This window comes from Crinia signifera, chromosome 3 (genome assembly GCF_055691185.1).
Source record: "Crinia signifera chromosome 3, ASM5569118v1, whole genome shotgun sequence".
In the NCBI taxonomy this organism is placed as follows: domain Eukaryota; kingdom Metazoa; phylum Chordata; class Amphibia; order Anura; family Myobatrachidae; genus Crinia; species Crinia signifera.
Window position 1 is genome coordinate 284,675,763 of NC_139219.1, and position 11,388 is coordinate 284,687,150.

Here is an 11,388-nt window from a genome sequence, read left to right on the forward strand (position 1 = left end):
AGCATGAGTGAACTTCGCCTACATCACACATACGTCAATTTCATGCAGCTCACTTGTTTTTTCTTATTTCTTTGGGTCAGCGATCCTACACCATGATCGCAGCTGAAGGCCAATACAGGTCTCAAAATGTCTGTCACCTGCATGCATTTTTACCACTCCCACATTAACTTCGCAATTGGTCCCATCCTGTCAATCAGTGTGTATTGTGTAAAAACATGAATTCTGTCCTAAATTAGCACTACTAATTATTAGACCCCTAAATGTTCTACAGGAAAAGTTAGAATAAAGACAGAATGCTAATTTATAAGATGGACTGGGATCGTTTGGTCTACAGCAAGATGGTCGACAAGCGTTGGGTCGACACCGTTAGGTTGACGTGGGTCCAGGCCCTAATCCAAGTTCATGGCAAGACCTGATGTATTAATGTGAGAAAACCAAAACAATGAGTTCAAGTAGTTCTTTAAGGAGAAATGAAGAAAAATTCATCAAAGCCAATCCACAGTACTGATCAAAAAGTAAGCTGGCCTTAAACCAGAACTGTATAATTCCAGCTAGGGGCAATCAATTACATGGCAAAATCAACGTGGTTTTTCAGTGTAAATGATTTGCTGCTTTAAAAAATATATCTAAGCGCTCAGTGTGTTGGACGGTTCTGGAGCGCAGGCGTATTCAACCCAGGACTTCGGCGGTAAAATGGCTAGCCTGACCTATAATGTAGAGCGCCTTCTCGTATTTCAGGACTTTTCCACTCTGGTTGCCAATAAATGCAGAAAGTTTGCTCTATTATGCAAGCACCTTTTTGAATCTAAAATCTAGTTTTTGCTCTATACCCGGTCTGAGGATATTCGAAGATGGTAGACATAGACGGCTCTGTGTACATTCAATTGAATCAGTGGGGGGGATTTGTCGTCTCTGCCATGGCCGCACCCGCGCTGCAGCTGACTAGCCTCCGGTGCTCAGCCAGTGGGCAGTGGCAGGCAGCAGCATGTCAGTCCGTCCAGCGGGTGCTGGCGCCCACATAGACCCCACTGTGGCTTGCTCCCCCAAGCGGCTGCTGGGGCTGCCTTACAGTAGTTACGCCACTGCCCTTAAGGCATACTTTCCTAACATTCCAGAATGGCAGGGAGGCACCCAAAAAATGGGTGGTCCACCCAGCACCCCGGGAAAGTGGGCAAGTCCCCTGGAGGCCCCCTTTGACATCCACAATATAGTACAAGGAGGAGAGGGCAGCAAAGTAGGAAAGTATGCCTCAAGGGAAAGTATGGAGGTGAGGTCTTAGAAGTTCCACAGCTGACACCTGCATTAAGTACAACAAAGATCCTCATAGACACCCTTTATAGGCAAACTTGATGGCGCCCTAGGCAACTGCCTAATGGTAGAGCCGACCCTGCATACCAATGATTTATAAATGGCTTACACCCTAGAACCCTAGGGTGTAAGCAGGGCTATTTTTCAGCAGGCTCCAGCAGGAACTGAGGCCCTTATTCTAGTTCACTCTTTCTGACAAAATATTTCTTAGATGGACAAAACCATGTGCACCTGGAATGACTGGTGAGACCTGTGTTTGCGGCACTGGCTGCATTACTCAACCTCTACAATGCTTCAAGGGAATTGTGAACAAATTATACTCTATAAACTGTAGTCCTGGGCTACCCTTTCTGTCTGGGCCCAGGACTGGAGTCCCCGCAGTCCCCCCTGATGGTTGCCGTGCTTAGATGAATATTACATTCTATGATAACTTACAGTACATTCAAAATGCAACGTTATTCCAAGCCTGGCAGTATCAGAAGAGTGCATGGAACATACTGACTGCCAGTCCAGCAAGTCCAGGTAAGTCTTCAATTGCAGAACTTCAGTATAGTGATATATCGAGTAAGAAGGAGAAGCAACTAGAAGTCTATCTACATGGGCTTTATCTTTGCCTAGCCTTATGCCATAAGGCGGCTGCTGTCAACTAGCTTTTAATATATAATCAGTGGTTCAGCCCTTTGTTGGATCATATAAAAGGACCACCATGGTAGAGCCAATTCTACAGCCTAGCCTTCTAAATTCAGGGTGACTAAACTGTAACCGATATAGGTACCACATAGGACAAAGGATAATGGGCCTTATTCTGGTTGGAGCGGCCGGGCCGTACGCGTACGTCCCGGGATTTTTTATGATCTGCGCATGCGTACATTCGCTAATGCGCAGGCGCGACCACTCACCAACGCTTACGGACAGGTCTCTACGTGCGAAAAAACCTGTACGCGGGTATTGGGGGCGGCATAGGGGCGTGTTGAGGGGAGCGGCCGAAATAATGAGGGAAAATGGGCGTAAATATGGGCGTACACGGGGGTGTGCACCAAAAATGAGCGGTGCTACTACCGCACGATCGACTAAAGCACCGTTCATTTCGGACACAAAACAGGCGGCCGCCAACCGCCATCTCAAACCACCCCTACAGATACCGCATGCCAGCGTGCGCCTGGGTTAGCTAATTTACGTGGATTACTACTCAAACACATACACCTGAATGTAATAAGCAATGCTGCAGTCTATTAAGTCAAAACCATGAATTCACTACCTGCAAGCCACACACAGCACTCTAACACATTGGAAGGTTATCTTTCTATACTTCTCTACATTTAAAGGTTTGTTTAATTTAAGGTAAGAATCTTTGTAAGACCTGCTTATATATGCTAAGGTAGGTATTTGTTAAACAGTTCGACACATTCACTACGTGCTTTCATAGACTTTACACAGTAGCACACTCAATCTACACAAGTCGACATGTGTCAACGTGTTCACTCTAATACAAACATAGGTTTTGTATTTATTATACAATAACATAAACCACATCTAACACCTACAAAGGATGTTTCAGCAATGTTTTAAGCCCATGGCCACTATTTTGCACATTAATTAATTCAATCAATTAATTAATTTTAATAATTATAGTTGAAAGGCAAGATTTGCAGGTCCATATATATGAAGGGTATGAGCGGTGACATAAGCTGACTTTTCTATTGAAAACAATAGGGACCCATCCGTGCAAACTGGCGTACGCTCAGATCTCCGCAAGAAGTCGGTGGGGAGACGGACGAAAGACGTCCGTAAATGGCGCCGTACGCTCATTTGTACGCCACTCCCCTTCTACGGTATTTCTGCCCGTACGTAAGCGGCTGATTTGTGGGTGGACCTAACCCTAACGGCCGCGTACGGCTAGCGTACGTTAATAGTGAACGTACGCACGTTTGGCCGCTCCGATCAGAATAACCTCCATAGTCAGTGGCGCCGGAACGGGGGGGGGGGCGAGGGGGCAGCTTGCCCCCCCCCCCCCAAATTACTGAGGCGCTAAAGCAGCTGTGCGGGCGGGCGGCTGATTAATCAGTAATATAGGCGGGCGGGCGGTGGGCTGATTAAGCTTGATCCAGCCTCCCGCCCGTCCGCCTATATTACTGATTAATCGCAGCCGCCCGCCCGCACAGCTGCTTTAGCGCCTCAGCAAGAATCCGATTCCTATTCGCAGCCGTCCGCCCACATGGATGACTGCTGCGGGGAGATGTTGAGAACCAGCGCCCGCCAATCACAGTGGCTGTGGATGTGATGCGTCCACAGTGATTGGCGGGCGTGATGCGGGCCGTAGGGAGGGAGACTGGTCGCGTGGATCAGTGCATGGGCGGGAGCCGCGGGAGCATCCTACAACAGCCGCAGCAGCAGCCATCACGCTGTGCTGCCACAACTAAAACTTAAAGGTAAATGCTGCTCCTCTAACCCCCCCTTCCCCAGTGACTGACAGATCCAGGGGTTGTCATTTACCCCTGGATTCACACCCAAACAGGTTTATGTAATTATGTCTGATTATCATAATCAGACATAATCACATAAATCTGTTTGGGGGTGACACTGCCACTTTTTCCACTTTTTACGAATAAATGACAACTCCTGGATTAATGTCAGTCCTGGTGTCTCTGGCCACATGTATATGCCGCTGCCCGGTGTATAATGCCCACGTGTATATGCCGCTGCCCTGTGTATAATGCCCATGCGTAAATGCCGCTGCCTTGTGTATAATGCCCACGCATATATGCCGCTGCCCTGTGTATAATGCCCATGCATATATGCCGCTGCCCTGTGTATAATGCCCACGTGTATATGCCGCTGCGAGTGTATATAGTGCCCGGGGGTAACATATAGCAATTTAGGGGGCGCCAAAATGAGATTATATATTGCCCCCCCCCAACTTAAAAACGTTCCAGCGCCCCTGGATATAGTAATCATATTTCTAGTGAAACTGAGTGCACTCTTATTTACTAACATACAATTAGCACTCCTCTACTCTACAGCACTGACCTATTGTGTCACTACATGAGATGCATGTTATAAATACATATATCCTATCCTGGAAAATAGGACAATACAGCTGCAATAGTAACCTTCTTACTCCGGTCTTCTAGTAGCAGGTTATCTGTAACTGAGGGGGAAACATAGCTGCCCATGCCAGTAGCGCACGCAAGGGGGGTTTCTGAGTACCCAGAACCCCCCCCCAGGAGTCTATGGACCCTAGGCTGAAAGCTGAGGGTCCCCTCTTTCCATGGGTACAAGAATTTTTTAAATCGGCCCTTGGAAACCGGAGATATCTGACATCAAAGCAGTGGTCCCCATCCAAGCCTGTTAATTGCTCTTCCCAGTCAGATATTTCAGGTTCTGTCTGACTTAGAGTTTTTCTGAGGGTATATTCCAAAAGCTGGGACTCTCCCCCTTTGAGGGACACTAGAAGCTGGTCTCTACTGTGCCCAGAATCAGCGATATCAGCCTTCCAGCAGCTGGTTACTGCTCCAGCTCCCCACACCTGGTATGTAGTTTTATATTCTCGTTGGCAGATTGCTCTGCCTCCTGAACTCTGATCCCATAGTCCCCAGTACCATTTGGTAGGTGGGATCCTCTAGTTTTTAATTCCATTATAATGTAATAAATCTATTTCTGGGAACTGGAGATATTTGCAGTCAAGCAAGCTGTCCTCCCACCAGATAATTATGAATAATAAGCCCACTCCACTATACACCCCTCCTCTCAGGGCCGGCGCCACCACTAGGCAGCTCTAGGCATTTGCCTAGGGCGCCGGCACCTGGAGGGCGGCAGTTCGCCCCTCACCCCCTGCACTGTGGTACCTGCGTAAAAAAAACTTCTGTCCCCGGCGTCCCTGCTGAGTGCTGGTGTAGGGGTGTCCGTGCCGCCGGGGGAGCCTGCGGCGCTGTTATCGTGTATACGCTTGTCGCGCCCGGCGGGGTCCCTACAGTGCATAGAAAATAACGCCGCGCGCATAGCGCTAGTTATTTTCTATGCACTGTAGGGACCCCGCCGGGCGCGACAAGCGTATACACGATAACAGCGCCGCAGGCTCCCCCGGCGGCACGGACACCCCTACACCAGCACTCAGCAGGGACGCCGGGGACAGAAGTTTTTTTTACGCAGGTACCAACCAAGACACCCCCCCCCCGCCCGGCACCGGGGCGCCCCCACCCCGACTCGCCTGGGGCGCTCCGGTGCCTTGCACCGGCCCTGCCTCCTCTGCATATTAAACATCCTCTACCACCCTGGAAGTTATGTAGCAGGGCCCCTTTATTCAGCCCAATGCCTTCTTCTCCCACCCCATCTCCCACCATCTGTGCAGTAAAGGGGTAATTAGTGGAAATTACTGATCCAGGCCCTACATGCTGAGCGGTTGATATAATACCCCCTACCACCCGGGGGACATTAAAGCTTCCCTCACCCTTACCGCTGGAGGATCAGTAGGGGCCCCAATACATTGCTATGCCCAGGGGTCTACACTGCTGTTGACGCCCCTGTATGTATATATGATGTGTGTGTGTATATGTATATCTATAATACTTTAACTGACCCGGCATATATACTAAGTGTCCATCTCGGTGCTTTGCTCCGCCCCTCTGGAAACCCCCTTCTGAAAATCCTGCGTTTGCCACTGAGATCTGAAGATAAATCTGCGTGTGTATGGCCACCTTTTCATTTCTGATGGCAGGAGCCTCTGCCAGTCAGTTTAAAATCTCTGGGGTTACTTTACACATACAGGTTGAGTATCCCTTATCCAAAATGCTCGGGACCAGGAGAATTTTGGATAACGGATTATTCCGTATTTCGGAATATTTTAATATTTCAATGATGTATTTTGAAGTATCTTGCATTTATGCTGTATAAACACATAATATACACACAAATATATTTTATTACCACATAAAATACACACAAATATATTTTAATTGTTCAAAAAACAAGGTTTCAAAAACGTGCAACAAAATGTATGTACTATCTCAGCACTGAATTTGAATGCCAAGCAATCATTGTCTTGCACATATATAGTGCCAGTTACATATCATGATGCTGTTACAAATGTCCCCAGTGAGTTTTTAGCAAAAAAAAAAAATTTTTTTTCACTTTCTGGAATGTCCGTATTTCGGAATAATTCGGATAACGGATATTCGGATACGGGATACTCGACCTGTAGTTACCCAGTACATGCCTGCTTCAGTGCTGCAGAGCTCCCTCCAGTGCTGCAGAGTTACCTCCAGCCTCGCAGTGTACCCAGTACATGCCTGCTCCAGTGCTGCAGAGCTCCCTCCAGTGCTGCAGAGTTACCTCCAGCCTCCCAGTGTACCCAGTACATGCCTGCTCCAGTGCTGCAGAGCTCCCTCCAGTGCTGCAGAGTTACCTCCAGCCTCCCAGTGTACCCAGTACATGCCTACTCCAGTGCTGCAGAGCTCCCCCGCCACCATCATCCATGTTTTGTTTTCAATGGTCCCACCCCCCAGCCAGCCACACTGCAGACCTTCTGTGACCCCCAGCCAGCCACACTGCAGACCTTCTGTGCTTCCCAGCCAGCCACGCTGCAGACCTTCTGTGCTCCCCAGCCAGCCATGCTGCAGGCCTTCTGTGCTCCCCAGTCAGCCACGCTGCAGACCTTTCTGTGCTCCCCAGCAACACTGCAGACCTTCTTTGCCCCCCAGCCAGCAACACGGCAGACCGCTGCCCCCCCCAGCCAGCCACGCTGCAGACCTTGTGTGCTCCCCAGCCAGCCACGCTGCAGACCTTGTGTGCTCCCCAGCCAGCCACGCTGCAGACCTTTTGTTCCCCCCAGCCAGCCACACTGCAGACCTGTGTCCCTCAGCCAGCCACACTGCAGAACTTCTGTGCTCCCCAGCCAGCCACACTGCAGACCTTCTGTGCTCCCCCAGCCAGCCACGCTGCAGACCTCCTGTGCTCCCCAGCCAGCCACGCTGCAGACCTTCTGTGCTCCCCAGCCAGCCACACTGCAGACCTTCTGTGCTCCCCAGCCAGTCGCACTGCAGACCTTCTATGCTCCCCATCCAGCCACGCTGCAGACCTTCTGTGCTCCTCAGCCAGCCACACTGCAGACCTTCTGTGCCCCCCAGCCAGCCACACTGCAGACCTGTGCTCCCCAGCCAGCTACACTGCAGACCTTCTGTGCCCCCCCAGCCAGCCACACTGCAGAACTTCTGTGCTCCCCAGCCAGCCACACTGTAGACCTTTTGTTCCCCCCAGCCAACCATGCTGCATACCTTCTGTGCTCCCCAGCCAGCCACGCTGCAGACCTTCTGTGCTCCTCAGCCAGCCACACTGCAGACCTTCTGTTCCCCCCAGCCAGCCACACTGCAGACCTGTGCTCCCCAGCCAGCTACACTGCAGACCTGGCGGGGTGGCGTGGGGGTGCTTTTAACATTGTAAGCACCTATTACGGTGCTTATACATTTATTTATCTTATAGGGGGCACATTTAACATTGAAAACACCCATTAGGGTGCTTATACAATTTAAAATCGGATAACATCGCATCGCATACCATCATATGCCTTATGGTATGCGATGCGATGGGCGCCGTGCTAGGAAACAAGTACCAGATACTCTCTTTTGGATGTTTGTCAGCGGTGGCCGGGAAGCGGAAGTGCGTTCACTGACCCGGAAGCATGCCAGTGTAAATTCGTGCTAGTACCTGAGATTACATCTGAGAGGCATGTAAGTCTAACTGCGCTGATTTTGGCGGGCACCAGGCAGCATTTGGTCAGTCATATTTGTGCTCTGAATAAAGGCATACCCTCCAACATGACCCATCCCATTAGGTACAAAATGCTCTGTTCCTGGACTTCCCTGCCAGTGACAGTTACAGATGTGAGCCTACAGCACAGTCCAATATTCAAAGAGTGGGGGTCACATCAACTCTCAGTGATGTTTGGGATGGCAGCTGGTGTGGCTCCCCCTTTTTTTTTTTTACTATTTATTTGAAAAGAGATGTCAGGACAGGTGAGTACAATGATATCAGCAGACAGACATTTTACATCTCTCTATTTTTAGGAACATTATATAACAATAAAACAAAAATGGATCAGACAGAGACAATAAAACGAACTGAGTCTAAGGAAAAGAGTAAAATAAGAGGGGAGAGGGAAGGGTCATATATATAAAAAACAGTAAGACAACTGAGGCATAATGGCATGTGAAAGTAGTAGTGGGGCAACTGCTGGGGTGAGTATAACAGACATACTCTAAGGGAGATCATGGGGGGGGGAGAGGGCCCGGGTATAAAACTCTCATTTATTTAGGGACAGTTATAAGGAAGGTGGTAAGTTTTAAGTGGTGTGGGAAGGAAATGCTGAGATCCAAGGGTCCCAGACCGAGTTAAATTTATGAGGGCAGTCGTGGAGATGGTATGTAATTTTCTCCATACCAGCAATATACCACACATAGTTAGTCAAGGCTGGTAGAGAAGGAGGGGAAAGTGATTTCCAATTTTTTGCTATCAGAGATTTCGCCGCTGCTAGAATGTGGGAGAATAATTTGTTAAGTGATGGCTCTAAATTTTGGAAAGGACAAGCTAGTAGAAAAACCCAGGGATCTAAGGTGAGTGAGATGCCGGAGAGGGATTTTAGTAGATTGAGCACTTGGGACCAAAAAGGAGTTATAATGGGGCAAGTCCACCAGATATGAAGTAGGGTGCCTCTTTGACCACAGCCACGCCAGCATACAGGGGAAGCTGAAGGGTAAATCCGAGATAATCTATCCGGTGTAAAGTACCATCTGTAGTATAGCTTATAGGAGGTTTCTTTTACACGGGTAGAGATTGAACTTTTAGCGATACCCTCCCTCACCTCCTCCCAGGTTGTGGGCTCTGGTGGAGGGCCGAGATCTCTCTCCCACTCCAGGTGGCTCCCCTTTTTGAATATTGGACTGTGCTGCAGGCTCACATCTGTAACTGCTACTGGCAGGGAAGTCCAGGAACAGAGCATTTTGTACCTAATGGAATGGGTCATGTTGGAGGGTATGTAAAGGTAGTCATACCAAATGAAACAGGCTGTTGAGCAATGCTGTCAGATGTACTACCTTGTGTTATCTGCAAATGATACGTAAAGCTGTGGCCTGTTTTTTCACCATTATTCTGCCATGTGTAATACGATTTTGGATGCATTAATAACTTGTATTTCCAGCTATCTCCATGCCACCCAACATGACCCATTCCAGGAGGGACAAAATTCTCTGCTCCTGGACATCCTTGCCAGTTGCAGAGGTGGGACTGCACCACTGTCGCAAATTCAAATAGGGGAGCTACACCTGCCAGTGAGTCCGGACTGTGGTGTTTGGTGTGCCAGTTGGTGTGGCTCCCCTATCTGAATTTTGGACCGTGCTGCAGCCCTACCTCTGCAACTGCCACTGGCATGGATGTCCAGAAACAGAGCATCTTGTCTCTCCTGGAATTAGTCATGTTGGGAGGTGTGTATCTCTTAGATTATTCAAGTATCCTATCTACTTTTCTAATATTCACTGAAAAATATATCCCTTCCCTATAGGACTCTAAATAAGGTGGTAATGTATTCTACATTTCACCATTCTTCATCACTGTTTGAATTGCCTAGATGTCTTGAGTAGCTCATTAGCATAAATAACGCATCACAATCAGCAGGGGATGGGGAATGTGAGGTCACGCTGCCCAGTGACATCACAAACAGCATGTGATGTCACAATGCCCAGTGTAAGCAGAGAACACCTCTGACCAACCATTTGGAATCATTTGCTGCCTTGGACTGACCCAGGAAGCATCATTCCCAACGTGCTGGAAACAGACCGTTATTATTGGATTATTATTGGCAATCAGAACCACCACAGACCACAACCAGTGTCATAAAGAACAGGACACGGAATAACAATGTGGAATTGCCTGTCATTCCCGTGCTGCCAGAAGGTGAACCGTCCAGATGAAGAATCATCAAGTGGCGCCCAGCGCACGGCTACCCAGAACAACACTGGAGAATCTACTGAGAGACGCTCACTGATTGGGCGCTTCAGAAATTTCATCACTAAAAGAAGAAGACAGCGCATAAATGGCCAGGTTGATATTAGCCATCTCGTGCATGAGAGCCTGAAGACTTCAGTCTCATGTGTGGACTTAACAACCCACACACAGGTCTCAAAGGATACCTTGGCCATGAAGCCTGACATTGAGCCTGCTGAAGAAGAGCAAGACCTCTCACCACCTGAATCCAGGACGGTGCAGGCATCCACCAGCGAGCTGCTGGCCTGTCTTATGGCATTCCTCCGTCGCAGGTGCAAGCAGCCGGTGTCACCAATGCACATTGCTGAATGGATTGTTACGGTAGACAAATCTCTCACTGGAACATGGCAGCCCTTTGGCTTCCTCACACCGGTCAACTTAATGTTTCTGTACATGCTCTGCCGTGAAGTGATTGCATCAGAGCTGGACACCAAGCGGGAACTATTGGAAATACTGTCAACCTGTCTGTACATATCATATTCATACATGGGCAGTGAACTAAACTGCCCAGTGAAGAATTTCATAGTCGACAGCTCGAAGGAAGTCTTCTGGAACCGTGTACTCTCTATTCTCAACCTAATGAGTGCAAAGATGCTCCGCTTCCATATGGATCCAAAATATTTCATCCAGATCTTGGAGGATCTTAAAGCTGAAATTCTGTTGCAATGAATTAAAGCAACAGCTCTGGCTTGGGAACCAAAAAGAGACCCACACACAGGCTTGGGAACCAAAGACAAAGAGACCCACACGCAGGCTTGGGAACCGAAGACAAAGAGACCCACATACAGGCTTGGGAACCAAAGACAAAGAGACCCACATGCAGGCTTGGGAACCAAAGACAAAGAGACCCACACGCAGGCTTGGGAACCGAAGACAAAGAGACCCACACACAGGCTTGGGAACCGAAGACAAAGAGACCCACATACAGGCTTGGGAACCAAAGACAAAGAGACCCACACACAGGCTTGGGAACCAAAGACAAAGAGACCCACACGCAGGCTTGGGAACCAAAGACAAAGAGACCCACATACAGGCTTGGGAACCGAAGAC

General features: G+C 48.9%; 1 protein-coding gene across 1 annotated transcript; it reads left to right on the forward strand.

The window, feature by feature from the left end:
* The first annotated feature begins 10,212 nt into the window (after positions 1-10,212).
* LOC146063013 (cyclin-dependent kinase 5 activator 1-like) lies at positions 10,213-11,122 on the forward strand. The gene has a single exon (XM_083175020.1). The coding sequence runs from the start codon at positions 10,213-10,215 to the stop codon at positions 11,005-11,007; it is 795 nt and encodes a 264-aa protein (XP_083031146.1). The 3' UTR covers positions 11,008-11,122.
* The last annotated feature ends 266 nt before the right edge of the window (positions 11,123-11,388 follow it).